This window comes from Lepidochelys olivacea, assembly GCF_965140295.1.
Source record: "Lepidochelys olivacea isolate rLepOli2 genome assembly, chromosome: 2".
Classification (NCBI taxonomy): domain Eukaryota; kingdom Metazoa; phylum Chordata; order Testudines; family Cheloniidae; genus Lepidochelys; species Lepidochelys olivacea.
In genome coordinates, this window is record NC_140412.1 from 194,974,796 (window position 1) to 195,001,671 (window position 26,876).

Here is a 26,876-nt window from a genome sequence, read left to right on the forward strand (position 1 = left end):
AAAAAGAGAAATGCAGGCTAATTTCTTTCACTGGATAAAGCGGTTTTTTACTAATTTTGAGATGAATACCTAATGTTCTTCAAATTCATGTTTGAGTACACTGCAAACTGGTTTGATTTTTAACAATAAGCATTTTGGGGGTTTTGCAGGTCTGTGAACTTATCGAGATAACTTAAGCAACTACCAATCCTCAACTCCTGTTAGGTTAAACTACATTACTTAATGGGTTGTCAGGTTCCATTCCGGGCCTAGCCTATATTCTAATCCATATTCGTTTTAAAGCAAACTTTCAGACCGTAGGTTTCAGAGTAACAGCCGTGTTAGTCTGTATTTGCAAAAAGAAAAGGAGTACTTGTGGCACCTTAGAGACTAACCAATTTATTTGAGCATGAGCTTTCCTGAGCTACAGCTCACTTCATATTTAGTATCGATAATGTGCTATTTGTGGTGATTTTGTATTTGAATGTCTTGCTTTAAAGAAACAAAAAGGGGAAAGACTCCTCCACAAAAGGTAAGTAACCTATGACCTGACACAGCCAAGGGCTACTGGTGAGGAAGGGGGGAGGCTGAGATCCTAGACAGTTCCTCCCATTTTAGACAGTGGAGGGCCCCGCCATTTTTCCGTGCGCCTGAGGTGGTCTGTAGCCTCCACGCATTCCTGGCAAAGGGCCTAGAGATTCCTCTTTCTCTCGCCCGAGCTCTTGCTTCCTAATGCTGACTACGCCGCGCACGCTACCATGGGCGGCGGTGGTTGCACTTTTGTCTCCCGTTTACTCGATTTACCCCGCCCTGGCTTGGACCCAGCAGGGACCAACCTCCCTTCTAGCGAGCGTGGCAGCGGTCGGAAGCAGGTGCCCCAGGCATACAGAGCCGTGAGCAGCTGAACAGATCTCCTCGAGCTAGCGACAAGGAGACGGGGCCCAGCAGCCTCGCTAGGTGCCGCGCCAGCGCCCAGAACCGCTCCCTGGAGAAGCTCGAGAAACACTGCGGCTGGTGAGGCGCCTCTTTCACAACTCGGCCTCAGCCCTGCGCCTGCGCCTGCGCCGCTCCCCCCGCCGTGGGCGCCTGCGCAGGGGGCCGCGCCGCGCCCTGGCAGCTTCTGGGCGAGCGCGGGAGGGGGCGCGCGCGCCACGGGGCGGGTGGCGGCGCGGCCTAGTACTGGCAAAGGCGCTGGCTGAGTGAGTGGGGTGGCGGGGCGCTGCGGGGACACGGCTGGAAGCAGCAGGGTAGGGCGAGCAGACAGGCGGCTGCCAGCTGTGAGGGGCTGTAGGCAGCGGTCCTGCCCGGGGATCTGTATTTGAGCTCACAGGTCTTTAGTTCGTAGAGGGCGCGGAGTTCAGAGACCTCGGGGCGGCGTGGAGCCCCTGAAATCGGCAAGAGGCTCCGAACAGCCCCCGGCCAGGAACAGCAGGCGGCTGGCTGAGGGCGGCTGTAACTGTTCCTCCCCTGGCCCTAGCTCGAGGGGGCGGTTTGTCGCGTGGGGGCTGGTTGATACGCACCTACTCTAGAGGCAGGTGGAGCTTTCTGGCCGAATCCTGCTGCTCTGCCACGGGCACCATCGCTCAAAGTCTGAGCCCTCCTGGCGCATTGGGAGCTGTTTTTAGGAGGCTACTCAGGTTGTCCCCGAGTTTCCTCACCATCGGTCCTGCTCTCTCCCCAGATACTGAGGCTACTGCCAGGTTGGTTTGTAGTCTAGCTGCAGGACTGGTTTCTGCCGTGGCTGCTTGCTTCTAAAGGCAGTTTTTCTGCAGAGCCTGGGGGCCCTTTCCTTGCCTGCGGGATGCCACAGCTAAGACCTCGGAAAGTGCAGCTAAGTAGGGCGGCACTGACTGCTACGATGGAGCCCTGCCCACAACCTGTGGCTGTAGGGATGGGTGCGCACTCTGGGGACTTCTCTGTGGCCAAGGGGAACCCTCAGCGGGAGGCAAAGAGAAAAGCAATGCATTCCTTATCCTGCTCTTCATCACCTATCCTGTTCACCAGGGTCCCATGTGAGCAGCTCCCAGCAGTAGCATCTATGGAGGAGCAACATGGGACTAATACGAGGCTTCTAGGTAAAAGAAAGGAAGGGAGACGAGGCCGCAGAGGAAGAGGCATTGCTGCTGGAGGCAGAAGAGAAGCAGCTTTACAGGTTTCAGACCATGCTGCAACTGAAGTCTGGGACCAGGTGATGGTGCCAGTAGGGAGGTGTTGGGAAAAGGCTATCCAGAGAAAGAGAGGACAGGGATTGCAGCAGTTTTCCTCTGGAACTAGGTTGGAAGAGAAATTGGCAACAGAGATTGAGGGAAAACTAAGAAGTAGCTCCTCAACAAATTTGGGACGGTTAGGAACCCAAGAGGGATTAGGAAGTCCAGGGGAAAAGAGCAGACATTCCTTAATGGAATTAAATTTACAAATTCCATGCCCCAAGGAAGAACTGATGAGCCCAGAGAGGAGTGTCAGATGCACCTTGTTAGAATCAGAAGTGCTGGGGCCTGGGAAGGATGCAGGGAGCCTGATGGCACTGGACCTGCAAATCTCAGACTCTGAGAAGGAAGTAGTGAGCCTGAGTGAGAGGAGCCGATACACCTTGGTAGAACTGGGGCTTCAGGAGGAAGTGAGGAGGCAGGGAAAAAGGGGCCGGTGCTCATTTTCAGAACCAAGAGTGCTGAGGCCCAAGGAGGGAGAAGAAAGCCCAGTGAAAAGGGACAGATGTTCGTTGGCAGGGACAGAGTCTTGGGGAAAAACAGGGAGCCTGGGGAAGAGGGGAAGGCGCTCCTCATCTGTCCCGGGACGCCAGGAGAAAATAGGGAGCCCAGGGAAGAGGAACAGATGTGTTTTAACAGAGGTGGGGGTGTCAGGGCCTCTAGATGAAAAAAGGAGCCTGAGAAACAAGGGTAGGCAGTCTTTGGTGGAAGTGAAACTAAGGAGCCTGGGGAAGAGAGGCAGACACTCATTGGCAGTGCTGCAGCCACAGAGACTAAGCTTCCGAGAAGAACCAGTAAACTCAGGAAAGAGGCTCAGGCGTTCCTTGCAACTACAAAGCTCAGGCGCCCAGGAGGAAGTAGGAAGCCTGGGGAAGAGGGGTAAGCAGTCGTGCACCACTGAGGAATCGCATCTCCAGAGCTCAGGTCCCCAGGAGAGTACAAGTAGCCCAAGGATAAGGGGCAGGCATTCCATGGTGGTACTGCAGCGACAGAGTCTAGGCCTCCATGAGGGAGCATGTAGCCAAGAAAGGAGAGGCAGGAGCTCTTTTGTGGAACTATGGCTACCAGGGCCCCAGAAGGAAGCAGGGACATGTGGGGAAAAGGGTAGGACTTACTTGGAGGCGACAGGAACCTCAGAACACAGGAAGAGGAGCAGGGGCTCCTCAGCAGATGAAAGGGTGAAGATGGTGACCCGGGCTGCTTCTCAGCCAAGGCTGATATGTGGGAAGGATTATGAAGACCAGCACTGGAGACCAGGCAGGGGTTCTGCTGCTGGAAATACTCGAGGGAGCAGACGAGGGAAGATTGAGCAGCAACAGGTTGTAGGGCAAGAAGTGGGTTCTACACCCGCTGATGATCTGTTCAGTAGTAGAATAGAGGACAATGGTGAGAGTCAAAAAGGTGGAAAGGAAGAGGCTGTGGTTTCAGCTGAACTAAAGTTAAAGATCAGAAAGCCTAGTAAGATCTTATTCTGTATCTGCCTATATATTTGTTCATTGCTATCTTATATCCATACCCCCCCACACTTCCTCTGCGTATATGTTGCTGTCTTTCTTGTTGCTCCTCTACTTTGTAGGATGCTGTCCCAATTGCTTTAAGTTCTCAACCTTGTTGCCTCTTTTTAAATACCATTCAAAATAATATCCCACTAGCAACAGAAACAAAAAGTGCACTTCTGAGTGGTGGGTTTTTTGCATGTTAATAGTGATTTTCTCAAAGTGGGACAAATTGAACTAGGGAGATATTTAAAAATGAACAAAGTTGTAAATTTTGCTGAAAGATACAAAGTAAAATCTTCATAAGAGGGAGAGATTGTAAATATACCTGTAAAATTAATCCATTTGTGAAGGAATTTCTTTCCAGTGAATTGGAAACTTTGATCAGGTCTATGTCCATAAATATGCGGGTTGGGAACTAGGAGCATTGATGTTGCCTCTAATTTATTGATGGAAATACAAACTTTTTTCTGTATTCTTGTTAAAAATAGTAGTAAGTATTTGAGCCCTTTTTCATATAGGCATGATTTATTGCAATAGGAAAAACTGTAATAATGAAATTATGACCTATTTTGAAAATTTAAGATCTTACTAAACAAGCACCTTAGTTTAGTGGTTTTCAACCTTTTTTCGTTTGCGGACCCTTAACAAATTTCGAATGGAGGTGCGAATCCCTTCGGGAATCTTGCATTGTCTGTGGTGTCGTCCCCCCACCTCCTCTGGGATCCACGGACTTCAGGTTGAAAACCATTGCCTTAGTTTAATTATTTTGTTACATTATGTAAAGTATTTTTAACTTTCTCACAAAGTTTTACCAGTATGTTTTGAGATTTGCAATGAAATGTTCACAAATAGTTTTTAGATCTAATGAATACTTTCTGTTAAAAGAACAGTAATTTTTTTAGTATAATAAAGAATTTGTCTTTCTGATTCTTCTTGAACAGGGACTGTAGTTCTAAAAAATTATTAATTTTTTTTTTTGCTCTTTGCTCGAGTGATCTTGAACACATTGTAATTTTGAATATATTTATTTCAACACATGATATGTGAACAAAAGGTTTTACCTAAAATTTAAAAGTGGGAATAGTATCTAACATTTTCTTGCAAAAATATGTTAGTTTGATGTGCCAGTTGGGATATGTTTGAAGTTACTATCAGTTCTTTCAATTTTTTTTTCTTATAACAGCCTCGCGTTCTGTAAAGACTTTATATAACAGATATTTTAAGCCAGTTAATATGCTAGTTATTTTCTGTATGTAAAAATGTTCGTCAAAATGTAACACAACTACATTTCACCTCTATAGTTTTATTTGGTAGAGAATAGTCTTGAAGAACCATGTTTGCAGTATTTTTTCTAAAAAGGCAATAGTTCAATTTTTTCTTAAAACACTTGTATTCATGTGTAAGACTGACTGTGATTCTTTTTTTTTTAAAATCAGCAAAGAAAAAAATAACAGTTAAGGAAGACTCAGATGCACAGGATGGAAAGCAGCTAGAGACTAATCTAAATATATCAAAAGATTGTAACATAAAGAAACCACTAGTAGCGTGCTCTGAATATCTCCAGGTAGCGAAGTCAGATGGAACTCAGAGCAAGATACCAGTATGCCCCGGTTTAACAAGGGGATTTGCAGTACAGTGTAACAGGAGAAGAAATAGAATCACCAAGATCAGATGTTTACAGAATTTGGATGTAAAAGTAACTGAAAATAAAGTGACAAAGAGCAGACTGGTAGAGTCTGAGGATGAAAAGTGCAGAGAAGCCCCAAATTATCATAATAGCTTGCCATCCACAGTAGAAAAGAATCCAGTTGTAAAATTATATGACTGTCAACACCTTAATACATTTGTAAAGTCTTCAGTTGATGCAACCAACAGCAGTTACCAAATTGGTGGTGGATTCTTGCATGTAGCACAGGGTAAGAGAGAGAGTTTTTGTCCTGACAGTGTTATGGGACAGAGTGACATGAATAGCAAGCTTAATGTAATGCAAATTCCCACACAGAAAAGTATATCATTTGACAAAGAAGGAATATGCCAAAATAGAAAAAATAGTCAAAACGAAAACAGTAAGTGCTTGAGGGAAAGAAAGTGGAGTATTGATAGAAAGCCCAGGAAAAGGGTGAAACTTTCTGAAAAATCATCAGTCCAGAATGTTCTCCCAGGTATGGACAACAAATACTGTGAATATGAGTTACATACGGAAGATAAAACTGTAACAACAGACTCTTTAGCAGTTTTAGAGTTAAATAGCAATAAAACTACTTCCTCATCTTCGTTCGATCAAAAATCAAATCCCCATCTAGAACCAAATACTCAAGGAGCACAAAATGGTTGTAGTGCCTCAGTTAATAGAAAAATGCACTTGAAACCCTGTACAACAGAAGATAGTTTTGAGAAGAGACTTGAGCTATCTGAAATTGCAAAAGGAGAAAAGGGTGGGTTTGATTCAGAAAGCATACAACAGCAAGACCGCTTGAATACCTCAAATAGTCCAGAAGTGGTTACTTCGGTCAGTGACTACATTTCTGATTACTACAATGATGCCAGTTGCCAAAAGAGAGAGAGGATAGTGTCAAATGAAAAATTGATAAGTAATGTTGAGAAATTACAACTATATAGCTGTCAAAGAATAGTACCAATGTCTGGTAAAAACGTTTGGCCTCGTGAATCATGTGCTAGGACTTCTGAATGGTTTCATAAAAATCACATGTCTCTCCTGGAAGGAAAAACTTCAACTTCTGGTTCTCAGGAATGCTCAAATGAAAACAATACCGAAGCTGTAAGAGATATGGTTTTAACTGATAACTCCAGGCAATTAGATCAAAGTATGTTAGAGGCAGAAAGTGTCAAAGAATCTGCATGTAAAATAATAATGGATTCTAACATTGAATGTCTGACTTCTGTTAGAACATCAGAGTCATCGTTATTGGATATTTGTGGGACTTTGAGGGTCACCTGTAACGAAAATCTAGAGTCATCAGTGGATAGTAGTCCCATAGTTTCTAAGTCTGAAGGTGTCCATGAAGCTCAGGTGACCTTAAATTTGGCAGTAAAACAAAATGATAAAAACAAAGGAGCTTTAACAAAGAAAAATCTGATGATGGCTCTCCAGAATGGCATACCTGAAGATGACAATATAAGTAAAATGATTGTTAATCATAAGACATCAATGGTGAAAAAAGCAGTTACAATTCCAAACTTAATGAAAATGTTAAACACGGGAAATCTGTCAAATTTCAAAATTCCTTTACGCAAAAATAAAACTGAATCCAGGAAAGTGGACTATATTAGATCATTAGATAAAGAAACATACAGTCCACTGGAATGCCTTCACAATTCTGCTGCTGCTCCAGCAAGGCAGAACAGATCCAAGGAGAATTCCTCTATGGTAGTCTCTGAGCAGCAACCTGTCTCTGAAGAGGCTGATATCTCTGTAATCCCCTTAAAGGAAAATGCTGACCAAATGAGCAGTAAGGACTTTGGCAGTGGTGATTCTGAAAATCTTTCAAATGAAATGAATATACTTTCTGAACATGTTTCTACATATCAGTGTGCTTTTCTTGAGGGAGAATTGGAGTCATCTGCTCTTGAAGATGTTGCTGACTCTTCTGGTACTGCACATATAGATCAAAGTCACACACTAGATTATTCCAGTAAAACAGTTGACCATTCTGTTTCATTAGAAATGCATGATGATGATAAAAAGAAATCAAGAATGGATTTTGCACAGAATAAGATTGAAAACTTTCCAGATGTTCTTAAGGCTTATGAAGATGATATTCTTGTGATTGATGTAATTCAGGATGACCCTGACCTTTTTGGAACCACTGATGAAGGGGAGCTTGCATTCACAATGAACCATGTGACTGAAAAGCGCTGTAATATCAGTATTACCCCGGAGGAAAAACAAGATGTCAAGCCAAAATGCCTTGTCCTTCCAGAAACTAAGAATTCAAGGGATTACTTTAGGTATGCATATCATTACTTTACCTTCATAAAAATACTTGTGTAATACTGAGTATGTTGAGACATCAACTTAGTTTAGTCCAAGTATTTAGGTTTCTCCAAAAACGCTGTATATGTGTATGTTTAGCAGAGTGGGCAGCACAGTTATGCATTCAATGTGAACAGAAACGTTTTCATGAAATTGAAAAAAAAAATCAGTAAAAATGGACTTTGGGAATTGAAACATTTCTTGGCAAAGTTCTGAATCCTAACACAGTGTATGGTTACTGCATGAGAACCAGAAAGTAAAAGTGATTATAAACCAAAGTAACTGAATTGGTCAGGCTGAGTGAAATGAAAAAAAAATGCTGAAAAGTAAATTAATTATTTAAAATTCTTTTTAAGTAAGGTGTGGGAGTAATACTGGTAATGCTGTAATGATGTATATGTGAATTATCTCATCAGTGTCCCTTAATGATAGCTTTAGGTTGTAGTATGACATTTCAAAATATTTATAACTTTTTCTGTGGCTGTAACTTCTGCTGTTTCTGCATTCCCATGAGTAAGTGATTTTGGCTATCCAAATAGTAACAATACATTTTTCTCACATGCTGAATAATTTTTAAAACTATCCTTTGTCTACTAGGTTCTAGTCAGTATTTTTACCAGTCTTGCATTTTGGTGTGTGTTCTACACATTGCGATCATAGTAGGGTTCAGTAAGGGGGCGAGAGCAGAATTAAATGTACTAGCAAACTTCTATAAATGGCAGCTCACCGTGTGTGTGATTCAGTAGTTGATCAGCCCTGAAGTTTTAGAGAATATTTAATAAGTCTCTCTAAACTCAAAATCTTTTTATAGCTGCTTGATATATTAGCTGTTGTACAAAATTGGTCTTATGAGAAAAGTATAAAACTTGCATCGAGGTTTATAGTACAGAATTTTCTCCAGACCTGAAGACAAGTGCCTTCCCCTTCAATTTTTATTTGCTTCCTCTTTGCTCCCTGTCGTCTTAACCTTTTTTAGGTTAATACTACAACTAATTGTAAATTTCTAAATTTTAAACTATTTTTTTTAAAATATTGCCAATTTCAAAACAGTCAAGGAAGATTTCAAGGTATCTCCCTCTTCCTTTCCTGAAACTATGGTGAACAAAGGATGAAAGTAGGAAGTTTGCTTAGTGTAGTGCTGAAGTGTGTGATTTAAATATCCATTTTAAAGTGTAATTTTAACTGTGTATCTTGGAATCTAACTTTTGAGAAAGTAAAGTAGCAGCAGCAGCAGCAGCAAAAAAAATCCCAACAAAAACAAATCCAAAGACCTTTAGGACAGTTTCTTAACTCATGCAGATAAATGTTGGTCTCAGGGTTTGATAGTTTAGTGCTCCAAGAAGGTGACATAATTATTAATAGAAAATGAAGTTTTCTGTTCCCAGAAGAAGTGATAGATCATTGTCGGTGTTGCAACAGTATTTCTCACATGTTGCCTTACCGCTGATCCTTAACCATGAGCTGGGGGAAATATGTTTAAAGATCAGTTCCCATACCCATTTACTCCTTGTCCTTTTTACTGTGGGCATCAAGGATACCAATTAATGGTGTGTTTCATGATATGAACATGCGTTGCTAAGAGCTGAATGGAGATAACATTGTTTCACGTAGATAATCGGGATGTCAGATAGTAATACTGAAATCTTGTCAGATTGAAATCCTGTGTAAAGCTTTGTATGCCCATTACCAAACTCCTGAGACATCCAGTCCACATGGGCTTTCATATGCTTATAACCAAGGGTGATAGCTTGTGGTGACTGCTGTAGTTTGAGATCCTAGTTATCACATGCTCATAACCAGGGGTCAGGTTGAGGAGGGGAAAGGTGGGGAGTGCTCTTCCAAGAGCTTCCCTCGTAAGGCACCAAAATGAGATACTGCCCACCATGCATTTTGCAGATGTTCAGAATATATTTTTGCATGCCCTCTAAGCTCCACTGAGCTCTTTGAACTTGGCTCCCCCTTGATGGGGTTTCAGTATGCCATGGGCTTTGCTGGGCTCTTTGATTCGAGAAAAAAATAATTGCTGGTATCTCCCAAATGCCACCCTCTTTTGGCATCAAAATGAGACTTGACTCACAGTATATTGTATAGATCTGTCATTTTTCCTCTCCTTACATGAGGAATGAAATAATTGAAATGTCAACATTATTAACTATCGCTGGGGTATGAGTTAACACCTTAATGAAAGAACAAATATCAGACTTTTTGTTCCCAGACTCTAGAGACTGGATTTTTCTGCCTTGATGTTGTTTGGTTCACGTTTTTGATGTTTTCTTCACAACTATAACAGCTAGAAAATTTGTTTTTTAAATAGAAGCTGTGATTCTGAAGAAGAAAGTAGTAGCTTAAGAGAAGTGCTGGTACAGTTAATTTGTAGACCCCCCCCACCCCACCCCACCTGTTGCAGAACCCAGGCTCATTCCAAAATACTCATCTTTGGGCTGAAACTTTTTGTTCGTGGTCTCTACCCCAATATGACTTCTTGGTGTTTGAAGGAGAAAAAGTCAGTTAAATTTTCCTCATTGTTGAACCAAAAAAAACAAACAAAAAAACCCCCTTAAACAGTCATCAGGGAAAGCTTGAAAAAACATTTGAGAACCGTTTAGTTTTACACCATATCATGGTGCATATATAGCTGAAAATACTTTTTAAAAGGTGGCCTTAAATGTTGATATGATACAAAGCTGGCTAACTGTATAATGATTTACATAGCAGGGCTGGTCAAAACATACAAATGCTTAAAAGCTAGAGGAGTTTGTTCCACCCCTCAGGCCATGAGGCCTAAAGTAAAATACTCAGGGCTGGGAGCCTAAAACTTCTGAGCTCTTTTTCTTGTTAGTTGCTGTGTAATATTTACTTTTATATAATACTTCAATAAAATTTTCTTAGGTTTCACAGAATCTCTATACAATAGGTAAATATAACTCCCATTGTATAAATGGTGAAATTGAGGCTCATAAATTAAGAACAAGATTATCCAAGGATTAGATGTGGGCACACTCTCTAATTCAGGCCTGCCCAGCTGATGGCCAGGGTTGGCAGTTTGGTTGGTCCAGAAAAAGATGATACTTCACCCAGCTTGTCTCTTAAATGAAAATGTAGGATTCTGTATCTTGTCAGAACCTTCCCTTGATTTGCCATGGAAAGTTAGTTATATCTGCTTGCCATAGTCTTGCATCATACATTCTATAATTTATGCTCTATAACTAGCTTTTTCCTCCTGACTCAAAATCGAGGAGCTAATAGACTGTTAGTGGTTATAATGGGCCAGTTCTTTCTTGTCTCTAGGCTTTTTTGAGGAATCAAAGCGTTGAAAACATGTGAATGGTAGTTGCTGTATCCTGATGAATCTGTTCTCTATGTGCAATGGCAACTTTAAGGGTTTACCCTTTCACATTTTTCATCTCTGATAAGTTTTTGGACATAGCAGTGGAAACAGTTCTGCTTTATGAGTTCCAGCATAGCATTTTCTAGCTTCAGTCACAGTGATGAATTAAGTTGATACAATACAATATGCCCTGTGTCTTGTCTGTTTTGATCTCTTTAAGAATGACCCTGAGTCTGCTTTTTCAGTGTGTGGATGACAAACAAAGCCATCTCTTTTTGATCATTGTCTCCAGTGTTCAGACCTGACTAGCAAAGCAGTCTCCATGGTGAAGATCACCCAAAAATAGCTCATTTGCCTCTAACGCATCAACAAGAGCTCCTGTACTTAAACAGTAAAGTGTGAAAATCGTTCTAAATTCAGTGTTTATGATAGGGAAATCTCTTTTGCTACCCAGAATAGAAAGTTCACAGTTGTGGTTGATTCAATACACAATAATGTGAAGAGTTTCTTGTCTAAACTTGTCCTGCAGCGTGCCATTTGAATAGCCCACATTCACTATACCATCTAAATTCAAGCCAAGCATGTTTGACTGTAGCTATTCTAATTCCTAGACCTTCTAATACTATTTCTATGGGATACCATCAGCTGTTCTCTATTTCTAATGTGCTACATCAGCAAAGACAGTATATTTTCTGGTCCTGCATGAATGTGACGTCCATAGGCTCGTTACTCAGATGTAGGCCTATGAATGGATCATCAGCAAGTACAGTAATTAATCTCAATTTCTGAGACAACCTCAGTTGTTTCTATAAAGTCTTTCACACTGGGTACTTATTTTAAGATACTTTGAGCCAAGATTTAGGGCTATTTTTGGCTTGCCAGTTGCAAAGTATTTCAAATCTCTAAAAATAAAATCATGTTTGGCAGTTAAGCAGTGATAACCAGGTAGCAAACTTCTGGATCTCTTGACATTCATTTTACAGAGCAGTTAATAATTGTGAACAAAATAACACATTGTCTGATCCTTTGAATTTCATATGACTAGCAAAGATGTCACATATGTGTTGTGGGGAGAAACAGGTATAAAAAGACTGCCTTTTAACAGAAAGCTCCATATAGTTTCTGCAAAGTAAACATGTTGTTTGACGTGAAACTCATGGATAATTAACTTTCTATGAATTTTTGTCAGTCCACTGAGGTATTTGTATTTAAGCCAAGAGTCTATATACATCAACTTCCGCATAATGCAAAACCTTGTACTCTGTTTGCTAAACTTCCCCAAGGTAGAATGTTTCTATTCCTATCTGCCCCCTCTGATCATCTTGCTAAGACTAGCAGCTCATTACTGCTGAGCCATGATGTTGCTCAATATGCCCCCAGGTGTCCCCTGTTGCCTTTTGCAGTTTCTTGCCTGCTGAGTAAGTCTGGTTGCACTTTTCAGATAACACTTTTACTTGTTCGTGGTTTCTGGGAAATAGTAATTTTTCAGACTGTACCAATTTATAAGCCACAATGTTTGTTGAATGCAGTACTCTTCTTTTCCTAGCTTAAATTGTGTAGTGTTGCCATACTGTGTTTCACTCCAGAAGTGGATGAAGTCTGCGTAACATTTTCAGTAAATACCTTGTGGGATTTATCTAGCAGGAAAGTGTTATAAATATTTTGAAATTGGTGAACTGGTTAACTAACACAGTATTTACAAATCTTCCTTATTTTCTGTAACTGCTGGATTTGTCTGCCGTATGATGTGAAAGATTCCCCCAACAATATTTTAGGCAAAGGTGTGATGAGGAGAAAAGCCAAAATTGAAGAACTTTAATAATGTAAATATTAGTACTATACTTACGATAATACTAAAACAATTGTGAATGTGTTTAGAAGGGGGGATTTTCAAGGAAAGCAATATGTGAGTGTAGAAAAACCAACTCATAGTGGGACTGTTATGCTGTAAACATGTTCTGTCCATAGCTGAAAGCATTCATTGTTGGACTGGAAAGCTTTGATTTTGTGTAGTTAGGTTAGATTAGTCTGCCTCTTTACTAGAGATTTTAAATGTACTTTTTGTTTAAAACAGAGAGAGTCCCATTCAAGAATCTGGAACATTGAAATCTGTCACAGATTCATATGATGCACTGCTGATAGGTAAGAATGGAAATTTTTAAAATGTGTAGTTAGGGAGAACAGATATGTAGGTAATCAGTAGCAAAACCCATACCTTAATTATTTTCTAAAATAAATTAGAAAATTTGTCAGATCAATAGTATCTCCCTTCTTCCTTCTCTATTACTGTAATATTTACTTTGAAGAAACTCTTTTAAGCTTTCATATTGAAATAATTGTATACAAATTTCACATATAGAAAGAAATATGAGTTCTTAAATTTCATTGCTATAACAGCTCAGTATGGGAGACTTCGCAGTAATATGTTCCACCTTTTCAGCTAATGAGATTCAAAAACATGATTCCTCAAGTGGAAGCTGTCCCTTGGGAGGTGTAATTGAGGAGTCTTTCGAGGATGGGCAGCTGATTGAATCAGATGAACTCTTAAAGGATTCTCACATGGATGAGAAGGTACTAAAGAAAGTACATTGCATTATGTCACAAACTAATCTAGGCAGGAAAGATAGTAGTCCACATAGAAAATCCTAATTTATTAATGGTATTTCATACTCATGTTAGACTTTAATTTTATGTAGTAAAGAGTACAGCTGCTTTTCTAAAGAGGGTTTTATTGGTTACTTTAATATGTGCTGTAGACCAGGTCAGAGTCTTATTTGACAAACTATTTTTCTGTTTTGTTACTGACACTTCAATTTTAAAATTTTAACTTGAATAAGACATTACCATATCAATTATAGTAACATTACTCATGTCTTACCAATAATATAAATCATGTTATTCTAATAAAAATATGCACAAACACTGCATATATGTCCATTAAGATTGGTCTGTATATAACATACCTAACAAAAAGCAAGAAAAGCAAGGAAGTGAAGTTATGGCATCAGATGTTCTCCACGTTGCAGCCTGCTTTGGACCTGCAGGGGAAGGAAAAAGAATTGCCCTACACCCCTCTTCTGCTGGACTTAAGAAGGGGAAGACAGTTGCTCTGTGGCTGATAGGTTCTAGGGAGCCCATCCGCTTATATGGCATCCCTTCTGCCACAACCAAACAGGGGAGTTTATAAGCCCTTACCCCTTCCCAAGGGGACCATTCTACACAAGGAAGAAAAATTCTTCCTTCCATCCCTTGAAATTAGAGTAGGACTGGGTTTTTTGGATCTTGTGGCCTCATGCTAATTACCTTTTTGAGTTTGGGAAGGAATTTCTCCTCACTGCCAGATTGGCCAGGGTGCTGTGGATTTTTTCACCTTCCTCTAAGCAGCCCGGGTAGGTTAAGTTGTAAAATTAATTCTGTTGCGTCTTGGCAGATGCTCAGCTCAGGTAGTGAACAACAGGGGATCTAATTCCCTAATAAACTGAAATTGGAAGCAAATTCGCTTTAGTGTGTGGGTGCTGTGTGGTACTCATGGTCTGTGATACAGAGGTGGTCAGATCTGGTGGTCCCTTTTGGCCTTAAACTGTGACTCCATCTCCTAAAGAAAATGGGGAATTGGGGTCAGGGCTTCTGATGTGAGAGGCAGTGGGTAGACAAACCCTCTCTTCATCACACACTTAACCCTCATATGAGGGAGGGCGATGATATGAGCAACAGGCTGGGACCAGGTTAACAGTGTGAGAGGAGTGATAATAGTACTTCGCTGTAAGGTATGGATTACAGAAGAAGGAAGAATGACCTGTACTAGATGAGTAATTCCAAGATAGCTCCTATATGTGTTACTTAATAAAGTTGCAGCCTAGTTAAGCCCCATTCCTGGTGTCTTGTCTTGTCTTCTTGTAGTGTCCAAGACAGCAATATATGCCAGGGGTGGCCAAACTGTGGCTCATGAGCTGCATGCGGCTCTTTTATAGTTACAGTGCAGCTCACGGAACCCCCTGCATCTTCACCGTTCTCCACCTATCAGACTTGGAAGTATAGGACCTCTGCCTTGCATCAGGGTGGTGGGGTAGGGGCTTCTGCCTAGTGGGAAGAGGCGTCTCAGGGCTTCAACGCCACAGGGCACGCCTGCTGGGGCTCAGGTCTTCAGCAGAAACAGGGTTGAAGCCCCGAACTCCAGCAGGTGCACCCCGGCTCTCGAACTAATGATTGTCGTACGCAGCTCAGAGACTCAGTAAGTTCAGCAACCCCTGGTATATATCCTCTACTCCTCACCCCAAGGTATAAACCTTGCCACTTGAACAACCATCATATACCACATACAACACATCATATCCTCAACTCTTCCCCAGGGATGGAAAATCAGTCATTCATGTTTGGAGAAGGAGATGGTTAAATGGAGAATATTTGTTTTGAGTCCCCTTACCAATTTTTGTGTGTTCAGCAATATTTTCCTGTTTCTTCTTTTTCCTGGGGTTGTGGGGAAAAATCCAACAAACCTCAGGTGAAAATAACTATGTGCATAGCCTGTTTCATGTTTTTCCCATAATCTGAAAAGGTGTTTTTCCTCTATTATTTCATTTATAATAATCTTACGTGTAGCAATATTAGTTTAAGAAAAAGTCAGAATGTAGTTTTTAAATTTGTTTCCCTTTAGATAACAGTAGTTGCCATTATCTGCATTAGATTTTATATAGTAAAATAGTCATGTTTGAGCCCCCATTAAAGTGAGGATGATATGCAGAAACTTAGTGTTTGTAAAATATTGTATGTACAAAAAAGAACAAGATAAGTTCATGCATAGGCACTGACTTGCCCTCTTTCCTGTGGGTGCTCGACCCGGCCCCTCCCCCACTCCACCCCTTCCATGAGGCCCCGCCTCTTCCCACCCATTCCCCACCCCCATTCCAACTCCTTCCCCAAATCCCCGCCCCAGCCCCACCTCTTCCCTGCTCCTCCCCTGAGCGTGCCATGTCCCCGCTCCTCCTCCCACTCCCAGAGCGTGCTAATGCTGCCAAACAGCTGTTTGGTGGCAGCCGGGCAGGAAGCACTGGGAGGTAGGCGGAGGAGCGGGGACATGGTGCACTGAGGGGAGGAGGTGGTGTGAGGGGAGCTTGGCTGCCGGTAGGTGCAGAGCACCCACTAATTTTTCCCTGTGGGCGCTCCAGCTACGGAGCACCCACGGAGTTGGCGCCTATGAGTTCATGGAGGATGGGGCCATCAGTGGCTATTAGCCAGGATGGGCAGAGATGGTTTCCCTAGCCTCTGAGCTGGGAATGGGCGACAGAATGGATCACTTGATGATTACCTGTTCTGTTCATTCCCTCTGCGGCATCTGGAATTGTCCACTATTGAAAGACAGAATACTGGGCTAGATGGACCTTTGGTCTGACCCAGTATGGCCCTTCTTATGTTCTTACATGGGGCACAGTTATGAAAGATTGTTTGATATACAGGATAGAGTTATCTGAATTTGTTTATTTAAACTATAATCATTTCACAGTACAGATTTGCAGGCAAGTTGGCCGCTATAAAAGAAGAAAAAGTTAATATTCATGAAGCTGAAAAAAGGTATGTGCCGTGACATACCTTTGAGTAATGTATGCCATTTCTTCTTGAGTAATGTATGCTAATGATAAAGTGAAAGGCAACTTCTTTTTTTACCAAATCTCATCAGCCTGATTTTATTTACTCTTTTCTTTCACTTACATCATCACTATTTATGTAGAAAATTAAACTGACATAACTTAATATGTTTACAGAGCCAGAAGTATCAGAGGTGTAATGTAGTTACTGTTATATCCTGGTATATTGGACAGAATTTTGTTTGTCTGCAGTTGATTTATTTTGTCTGATGTATATCCATGTCTTATCTATTCAAGCATCTCAGAATGAATGCAGTTGAAAATGTATTCCAGTATGGATGATCAGTCTTGAGATGGTGAACTATAAAGCAGTAGTATTGACTATATTTGGATTTGCTGTTTTGTAGAACTAATAATTTGACCAAATTAAATAATCCAGGAAATAATTGGCTACGACAAGATTTTGTCTAAAACTGCTCAAGTGCAAATATTGGCTAGTTTTTTACTAGAATATGGCAATGTGAAATTCTAGCAACTCTATAGAAAACATAATTTTACATTTATTATTATGTTGATTTATATCATAATAGCTTGTTTGGAACTGCAAGACATTATTTGGTGTCTAGACACTTCATAATAAAATATTGGAAATGGAGGGGAAATCTAAATGGAAAAATTAAGAAATTTTGAAACTGAAGAGGGAGGAGACTTTTTTTTTTCCAAATCAAGTTGTAGCCTAGTTCTTCCAAAAACAGGGAAAATGCTTAAGTTGCTGTAATTCACATAACTATGAAAGATCATAATCAGTTGCTAACTGTGGGTAGTGTGAGTGTTGCAAAAATAGAGGTACGAGTCTTTCATTCTGTAGTGTCACCAGTTCTAGCAATACTGGACATTTGCTCTTCAGTATTTACAATATAGATATTGGGAGTGACAGAGGTGGTATTCTTATTAGTCTCACTCAATATTTTCAATAATAGAAATAGTTTTGTTTCCTAACCCTAGTGTTCAGATAAATTGTATATCTGTCATACTACAAATATTTATTTCCATTGAAAACGATTCCCCAGGCTCTGACAAAATTTATTGTCAATGCTTAAAAAATCCACTTATATTTGACCAGTAGGAAACTTTTCCAGGTTAATGTCATCAACTTCTGCAGAAACTAAGCTTTCATTTTTTTAATTAAGCTTTTAGTTCTTAAGCTTAATTAAGTTTAAGATTACAAATGTAATCTTGCAAATGTGAACCCAGGGTTAAACCATGAAGTCATATCTGCCAGTTCATAGACAGCTCAAGTGTCTCTGTTGCTGCTCAAAGATTTTCTAAACTGTCGGAGTGAAAATAAAGAGTGTAAATGTTCACTGCTGCTGTTTAGAACTGTGCAGCAGTCAAAGAATTGGATCAATATCTGTCCATTCTAGCACTGGAATTCTTTGATCTATAGCAGAGGCAGGCTGCAGAAACTATGTACTGTGTCCCTGAGATAGCAGGACACTTAAGCACATACTTAAATTCAAGTATGTCCTGTTGAAATGTGCATGTGCTTGTGTGAACTGGGATTGACCCAAAAGCTGAGAGTGGGAGAAAACTTTTGAGAAATACATGTATCCAGTGCAGCATCCAGGAAACTGGAGGAAAGGTTGGGTAACTGAAGTTTGAGTCACTCACTCAGCAACCAGGAGGCTCTGGAAAGTGGGAAAGAGAGACAGACAGATTATGGCTATACTACAGAGTTTACAGCGTCACATCTGCACTGTAGCATTGCTAGTGCAGACACTCTAAGCCAATGGGAAATAGCTCTCCCGTTGACTTCATTACAATAGCTCCTGTGAACTGTGGTAGCTATTTCAGCAGGAGAAGCTCTCCTGCTGACATAGTACTGTTGACACTGGCACTTAGGTCTTTATAGTTGTCACCACTACACAGGTAAGTAGACTACACTGGGCACAAATGTATTTGCATCTGCTTTTTGTTCTATGCCAGTAGTAAAATCCCATTGCTTTAGCTTTTCTTCTGATACAGCATTGGAATAAAGATGTACTCCTTTACTTGAAATGCACATTTTGCATTGTAGAGAGAGAAGACCTGACAAACAGACCTCACTATCTTAAAATTCAGCTTGTATGGTAGTCAGCTAAATTACTTTACACTGCTGATCTGAAAGAAATTCGATTTAGTTACAATCTACCTACAGCATCAGAGTAAAAAAGGTTGACTATGAACCAGTTTAATTTACCATCTTGACAAATCAAAAATTGTGAACAAGTTTAGAAGAGTGGTAGCCTGGAAAGATTAGCTAATGGACAGGAATAATTAAGAAAAACAAACTTTTTCAACAAGAATGAACTAAAATAATGATGTACTGCTCTTAACAAGGTGCACACACAAAACCCCAACATACCAGCAGTGCATGTGTTTGCAAACTGCAATAGGGTCTGGGGAATAAATTTACTTTTTATTCCCATTTAACAAATACACTTTCTCTGTGCTAAGGTTCACAAATCTGTTATAATGTGTACTTCAACGTCTTTGCAGCTTGGGGACAGAACCAGAACCAGTCACTAGCAGCATAGGAATGTTCCTTCTCCTGAAGTTCCCTCTAGTTTTATCTGCCACCACAGCAGCTAGCAGCTCGGCCATATCCCCTTGCTGTAGACATTTCCTGAGGAAAATTCCAAACTTTATCTCAAATTTTAAACCAACTGTGTGTTTCAGTAACTGCTGTATGTCCAGCTATGTCTGAGGGCTGCGCTTGATTTTTGGGGTGATTGGTCCACTTTGCTTTTGAGGCATTTTTGGTAGCTGGTGTTCCTGCAAGCTTCAGGGTCAGAGCTAGGCCAAAAAAAGTCTCTCGTGCTCTTCACTGGGAGATTGTCTGGCTCTGTGGGCAGAGGTAATTTCCCTTACAACCCACTCTGGGTGGCATGACTTCAGCTCCCCTTCCCTGGGCAAGGAGGGAACTGCCTGTCAGGATCAGAAAAGCTGGCTCTTTTGAGCAAGAAGCAGCCCAGCCTTGGCAGAGTTGTTTTGGTTCCCTGTCCCCCAGCAGGAAAGGAGACAGTCAAGATTGGAAAAGAACTGGCTCTGGGACAAGTAGCCCCCACTCTCTCCATCTCCATGAGGTGACCGAATTCAGGAGGGCAACATGACAAATGAAAGACTGCACCTGAAGTCCCTATAGTCCATACCAGCCATCACACCTCTGACTGTGGAGTTCAGCCACCTCCTGCTCCAACTTCTCCCTCCACTTCCCTACAGGTTGTGGATGGAAGACACCAGAGACAGCATAGATACCGCCAACACTGAAGAATGTGGTAAGGGGGTCTTTGGGCCTAGCCTTCTCCCTCTACCGCCACTTCTATAGCAGGTGCATCTTCCCTCCACCCAAGAGAATCCTGACTCGTATCCCAGGCCAAGAACACCAGGCAAATCAAACCTGTCTGGACCATATAGATTCCATGCAATGTAGAGGGGCATAGCTTCTAGGAAGCCCATACATGAGCCTCAGACCAGTGCCTTCCTTGACAGACCCACAGTGGGCATATGTGGACACATATTGTGTTAATTTATATGAAATAAATGTGCCCAAAGAGTAAAAGGTGTTGACATGACCTGTAACTGCCCGACGCTAAATAGTTTTAAACAAGGTTTGGGGTTTAGTCAGCTGACCTCGGCCTACTTAGTTCTACTGCACACATGTAATTTAAAATCTTTTAATTTTTTTGTTAGATACAAAAAACCAAGGGAAAACAGTTAAAACAACTTGAAATGTAAAGTATAAAATATTTTTTTCATTTTAACAACATCCCCTCTTCCCTTTTCTTTTAGCTGTACAGTAATTTTTAGAGGGAAAATCCCTTTATTTCAACAGTCTCTTAGAAGGTAATAACTGTCCTTTTTGGGAAAGAGAGAGAGGAAGTTAGTCGAGCTGGGCTGGAGCTATTGTTGAAATCTGGTCCTGTTTCCTAGAAGACAAAACAAGACACACACACAAAAGGGGAAAGAAAAGAGCAGCAAAGATAGAAAATGCAGCTGATCTCTCTGGTACTGACTCACTTGCAACCTTACTGCTAGAGAAACACTGACACATCACACTGTCTTATCAGCCACTCTGAGAGCTGGCACACTTGTACCAGCATTGGTCTATTTAGGGTATTGCTTTTAGTTGCCTCTCTGGTCACAGGCTTACAGCAATACTGCAAAGTATGCAGTCATGGCTGGCTAAGACAGACTCTTATTGGACTGAAGGAAAAAGAGAGGGGTAGGGAAAGAGAAGAAATAAGGTGAGGAAGGAAGAGGACACATTGGGAGTTGTAGGGTGATGCAAAGTCTCCAGATGGTGTTCAAGATTTAGCTGAGTCTGGTGGAGGAGGTGGTGTCATCTGGGTCCGGTCTGGTCAGGACATTTCAGGATTAGGATGAGAAAGGCACTGTGGTGTTCTGTTGAATCCCAGGGTCCAAGGAGCTGGTGGAGATAGCAGCCATGATGGTGAAGCTTGCTCCTTCCCCTTCTCTCTTGTTTTTTAGTCAACCAGTGTTCATATTTGTTCCCTCAAAGTCTCTTTGAGGATCCCCAAAAGGAATGTGGGTTGAATAGCCCATCTTCTCATTATTTTGTCCGCTAATTAGGCCCAATTTCTGAGAAACCAATTTTGGTTCATGGATTTCCCACACTTCTCTTATTTACCAGGCTTCTTCTTAACCCAGTCCTAGAATTATATCAGTAGGCCTCTTTGTTTGGACTAATTTAGTTTTTCTGACCCTTTTGCACCTTTTCCCATCAACACACACTGTTCTAGGTTATTGTGACATTTAATAGACTCTTCACAGTTGAGCTCACACTTAAGGTAAATGCCGGAGGCAAATAAACCCAGCCTTTTTGAGGACTGGGAGATCACTAGCCACGTGTAATATTTTCAAAGTAATCTGAGCTCAATTTCACTCTCTCTGAAGCATTATTATGTGGACAAACTCCCAAAGGGAGTTTCTCATTTTCACAGCGTGCAGCAGGGCAGATAATCCTTAGCTCCTAGTTTCCGTGCTCACCCTCAAAGAGTTTAGCATGGCAGATCAGTGCAGAAAAGGCCAGGACATAAATGTGTGTGGATTCCTTTAGGCATCGGTACACACTACCCCACAAAGGGAATTCTTTCTCCTTCAGGGAGGAAGGCCCGGCATTTCAAGTCTGAGTTAGCGAATCAAATAGTAAAATATATTTGAAACAATCACCTGCTCCCCACCAAAAAAAACCCAAAACAAAAACCAAAGGATAGACTCTTTCAGACAAGTATTACTGGTTATTTTAAAACTATGCGTAGGAGCTCGGCAACTGCCTTAGGGGAGCCATAGTTATATATCCATTCTGATGCATCCTGGGAAGTTGTAATAGTGGGATAGGAATTTCCTGTCATGTCTAAAACACTGGGAAGGTATCAGGTTGTCATCCTGAACTGCTAGTGTGGGTCATGATGCCATAACTATTGGGCTGTCATTCCCAGCTATTGCTGTAGGTCATCATACCCTAACGTCCAGGTTATTGTTCCCAGCTTCTGTAACAGGTTGCCATGTCTCACCTCTACCACCTCAATCCAGTAGATGGCTGTGGAGTATGAGGGACAGCGGCCCAGATGCTGAACAACCCACAAGCAGTAAGGGGCCTCTTGCCCACTGTTTCTGCATGCCAGCGTCTCCCACAATTTTTGACGTCTGAGCTGCTCTCTCCTCTCTCTCTCTCTGCAGTTCAAAGGAGGATCAGAGTTTTGGAGCCAAATGGTTTGGCCATGCCCCCTCAACTCCTGCTTGCTTCCAGTTTCTCTGCCTTCGTGGCAGTGCAGATGATGGTTTTTGCAGCTCCCACTTTCACATTTGTCTAGGAGGACTTTTTTTTGTCAAAATGCGGAGGAGTGGTGAACCGTGATCTCCCTCCCATCCCCTTCTCCCTCCTGGGCTAGTTTTTGAGCTGTGTTTTGAAACCCCCCAGAGCCTCAGCTGTGGTGCCTCCCTACTGGCTCCTCTGCAGCTTCCAGGTATGGCAGAGTGACTTAAAAAGCACTGAATGAAATCCAGACAGTGCTTCATATATGTGACTCCCCTTCCAGGCATGGCAGGCAACAATTTATGCCTAACTTGCACCCAGCCTTCCAGCTCTAACTCTGTTAGGTCTCAGGGCATGGAGTTGGACAGGCATGTGGGATTCTCTTCCGCAACTCTGACATAGGAAAAATGGACCAGGAGTCTGAGTAGAGCAGAGAGAGACTCCAAGGACAAGGAGGACCCCAGTCAACCAACTCAGAGGTAATTCTCAAATGTCCCCTGGAGAACAGAGGGCAGATTTGTGGAGTCACAAATCCCCCCCGCCCAAGTCCTAAAATGGGCCCTGAGCACCCTGGGGGAAAAAAGCCGGGCTCATAAGCACACAGCCCCCCTTTGTAGTTTGGCTAGGAGGGTTCTGGAAGAGTTCCCCCCAACACCACCATGGGAGAATGGGATCCCAGCAGCGAGAACTCAGTAAGAGAGCTCGTGAGAGGACTTCAGGCCCTCAGCAAGGCTACCTGCAAAAGACATCACCAAAGCCGCAACAGCTTGTACGCTCTAAGCAAGCTAAAAAATCAAAGATAGCAAAAAATGCAAAGGAAAACATAAAAGATCTAGGAGGTATGAGTCCTGACTCCTCTTTCTCCTCCTCCATAACAGAGAGTGGTGAATTGTCTGGAGGATGGCCTCTAACTCCAATCAGGACCAGAGGAAGCCTTAGCAAAGGCTTTTTTTCCCCTGAGAAATTGGAGGCCGTGTGCAACAAGGTTGTATCCACTGTTCCGATTCAACCTGAACAAAATTATCAAGAGTAAGCCTTTGAGCAAATTTCTTCTCCTGAAATCGTTCCCTGTGGCCATGATTCCCCTACATTCTGCTTTTGAGGAAGTAATCGGGGATGAATGGGATAAGCCAGATGAGGGCAATCACATTAACAAAAGAGATCTTAGGTTCTATAGGACAAAAATGTCAATTACTGAGATACCAAAGATTGACACTGTCCCTGGCTAAAGTTATGTTTGTCCCCTCCAAAGGGAGTTCTATCCTAAGGACCTCACAGAGGAAAAAAAATTGTAGGTCACTCTCAATACTTTGAGGCTTCCTCAAGGTGTCCCTAACAGCTAATTGCTTTGCAAAGCCATCTCTCTCCTGGCTGGAAAGATCTCATAGCCTTCATGTATAGAGATCAACTTGACTTTGGCTCTGTTTCCCTGGCAACAGTGTTGTTACTGACGTGATGAGATTCTCAGCCAAAGCCCTGTCCTCCAGCTCAGTAACCAGGTGCCACTGATGGGTTCGTCCCTGGACACTTGAAGCAGGTGCTGTGCTTTGCCAAATTCCCCGGAGCCTTGCTTTTCAAAGACAAGGTAGTAGCGGACAATGCCACATCATCTAAATGGTCCCTTTCAATCCCACACGATGCCGCTAAGAGAGACAAGAGGCCAGCCTTCTGACAAGGGCATTCCTTTTGGCCATCATCCTTGCAGAAATACCAGTGAAGAAACAGCAAGTTCTCCCGAGGAAAGCCCCAAGGGAATCCTGCTGCTCTCAAAACCTTTTGACAAGAAATGCAAGGGTCTCTGCCTAGAGCTGAAGCTTGGGGGCAGGATTTCCCATTAACTGGAGGAATGGGTTGCGTTGACCATGAACCACAGAGCTAGTGAACCAGGAATACTCTCAAGTTACAGGCTCCCCATCTATTTTTCATCCAGTCTCTCTTCTCTAATGACCCCGTAAAGCATGGTCTAATCCAGAATGTGATTTCTTATCTCCTGGATATGGAAGTAAGAGGGAGTTCCGTCAGAGGAAAGACAGGGTTCTACTCCATCTTCTTAATTTTTCAGAAACATACAGGGGGAATCAGAGCCATTCTAGGTCTCAAAAGGCTCAACAAGTTGATGAGAAAAATGAAGTTCCGGATGGAGACCCTAACCTCTACACTGTCATCCCTGACCAGGGAGGATATTCTGACTTCAGTGGATCTGATGGATGTATACCTCCTTATCCCCATCACTGTGCCATCGCAAGTTCTTAAGGTTTGCCAATAGCAGGAAGCAATGTTGTTTATTTGATGCTCCCATTTGGCTTGTCCTTGCTTACCCCCCTCCCCCAAGTCTTTATAAAGATTTTAGTGGTAATCCTAGCCAGGCTCAGGTCACAGGGGATCCACCTGAACATCTTCCTGGATGTTCCATCCACAGCAACAGCACATAGAACTACATACCTGTCCTTGAATCTCCGGCAAGTGCATGGCTTTATCATCAAAATCAGGAAAAGCTCACTGATTCCGTCCACTCAAATAACACCTTTGGGAGTGGATATAGGCATCTTTATAGTCAAGGTATATCCATCTCTAGAGATGTTCTAGAAGATTCAAGACCTCCTTGCATTGTTTTGGCACTGCAAGAGGCCAACTATTGCACTGAGCCTTCAATTGCTATGCCTCCTGGTATTGTGTATGGGGAGCACTCTATGGGTGCAGTCACACATCACGCACCTTTGAGGCTTCATTTTAAAGGTATGGGATCACTCCCTGGAACATATAAAATATCAAGTGAGGGTTCTGACGCAGGAGATCAACTCTTTAAATGGTGGTCAACCTAGGGCAATGTCCACAAGGGCATACCCATGTGACTTCCTGAACCCCTGATACTCACAACCGAGGTCTTCCTGGGGAGCTAGGGAGCACACCTGCGATCCCAAACAGTTCAAGACATCTGGAACCTGGAGGAAAGGACCTTACAGCATAAACCTCATAAACTAAGAGTAGTCAGGCTGCCACTATGAAGGTTCCAGTCCAGCCTAAAGAGAAACATTCCAATTCAGTCAGACAGCATGACTAACCAAGGGGGACAGGAAGCCCAGCGCTACATACGGAAGCAATGGAAATCATGGAGTGAGGAGAGCATTCTCTCCTCTCCCCCAGGGCAGCTCACATAAAGGGAGTCCGGAACCCGAAGGCGTACTGGCTCAACAGGACCAAGGTGAACAACCCCAAGTGGTACCTAAATCAGGAAGTATTTGAGTTAATCATCCAGTCATTCAGCGTGCCCTCAACTGACTAATTCACGAACCGCATCAGTGCAAAGAGACCAAAGTATTTCACCAGGGAAGTAGACCCCAGATCCATGGGGAAGATGCCCTGTCCCATAAATGGTCACAGAATCCTCTGTGCATTTCCACCCTTCCCATTGTTTGGGAACGTGGTCCAGAAACTAAAACTAGAACAGGCAACAGTAATATTGGTACCTCTACATTGGCCAAGGAGACCATGGTCTTCGGAGTTGATAGAGCTGAAATTGTGACCGCCTCTACAGCTCCCAAAGAGACAGGACATCCTCACAACATGCATCTGCTTCATCTAAATCCAAACTGGCCGCATCTAACAGCCTGGCTGTTGAAAGGGAAGTAATTGTGTCATTGCATTGTCTTTTAGAAGAGTATTGACTTTGAAAGCATATTTTTGGACTAGATTTTATGACTGGTGCCAGGAATCTGAAGTAAATCCTAGAAATCCAGGAATTATGGCTTTCTTAGACTTTCTTAAAGAAGGGTTTGACAGAGGTCTCTAATCCAGCATCATTGTGCATCAGGTGTCTGTCTTTAGTAGCACAATGTTTGCAGGATCTGTGGATTCTTTGGTAGAGAATCCCCAGGTACACACATTCCCCCACAGCAAGTGCAGCCCCTGCTAGCAGCACCAGCCTCTTCCCAGATGGGGGGCTGAGGGACTACCTGCACTTGCTGTGGGGGAACAGATCACCTTATTAGTTCCCCTGCCATGCCTGCGTGAGGGTACTACACCCATGTTAAAAAGTGGATGGGCATGGCCCTCCCACTTTTAAAAGTGGGGGGGCATAGCTCCCCTGCCCACCTCTCCACCCCTGATTCCAGCATTCCTGGGTGGAGAGGTGGGCAGGGGAGCTATGCCCCCCCACTTTTAAAAGTGGGAGGGCCATGCCCGTCCACTTTTTAACATGGGTGTAGTACCCAAAGGAGGCTTGTTTTCAAAGTATTTCCATTTTACAATCCCCAGATAATTATGTTTTGCAGATAGATTGCTGCCTTTTTGTTTTCCCAGTTTTCAGCTTCACCATTTGATCTTACCTGTACTCTCTGGTTCTCTCTTTGGGATCATGGTAGCAATAATACTGGCTTTAGGGAAGAAGGAAATTCAGTTGTGTCTTCCTGGGCAGTTTTTCTGATCAGTGTGTTTGCTCCAGCTTTCTCTGTACAGAACAAAGTGGTACA

At 42.4% G+C, this 26,876-nt stretch overlaps 1 protein-coding gene across 1 annotated transcript in view; it reads left to right on the forward strand.

Annotated features, from left to right (window-relative positions):
- The first annotated feature begins 1,192 nt into the window (after positions 1-1,192).
- TOPAZ1 (testis and ovary specific TOPAZ 1) overlaps positions 1,193-26,876 on the forward strand; it is a 99,176-nt gene continuing 73,492 nt past the window's right edge. The window contains exons 1-5 of the mRNA XM_084618261.1: positions 1,193-3,644; positions 5,122-7,654; positions 13,082-13,149; positions 13,448-13,578; positions 16,508-16,575. Of these exons, the coding sequence (XP_084474387.1) occupies positions 1,781-3,644; positions 5,122-7,654; positions 13,082-13,149; positions 13,448-13,578; positions 16,508-16,575 (4,664 nt within the window). The 5' untranslated portion in view covers positions 1,193-1,780. The remainder of the gene's footprint in view (positions 3,645-5,121; positions 7,655-13,081; positions 13,150-13,447; positions 13,579-16,507; positions 16,576-26,876) is intronic.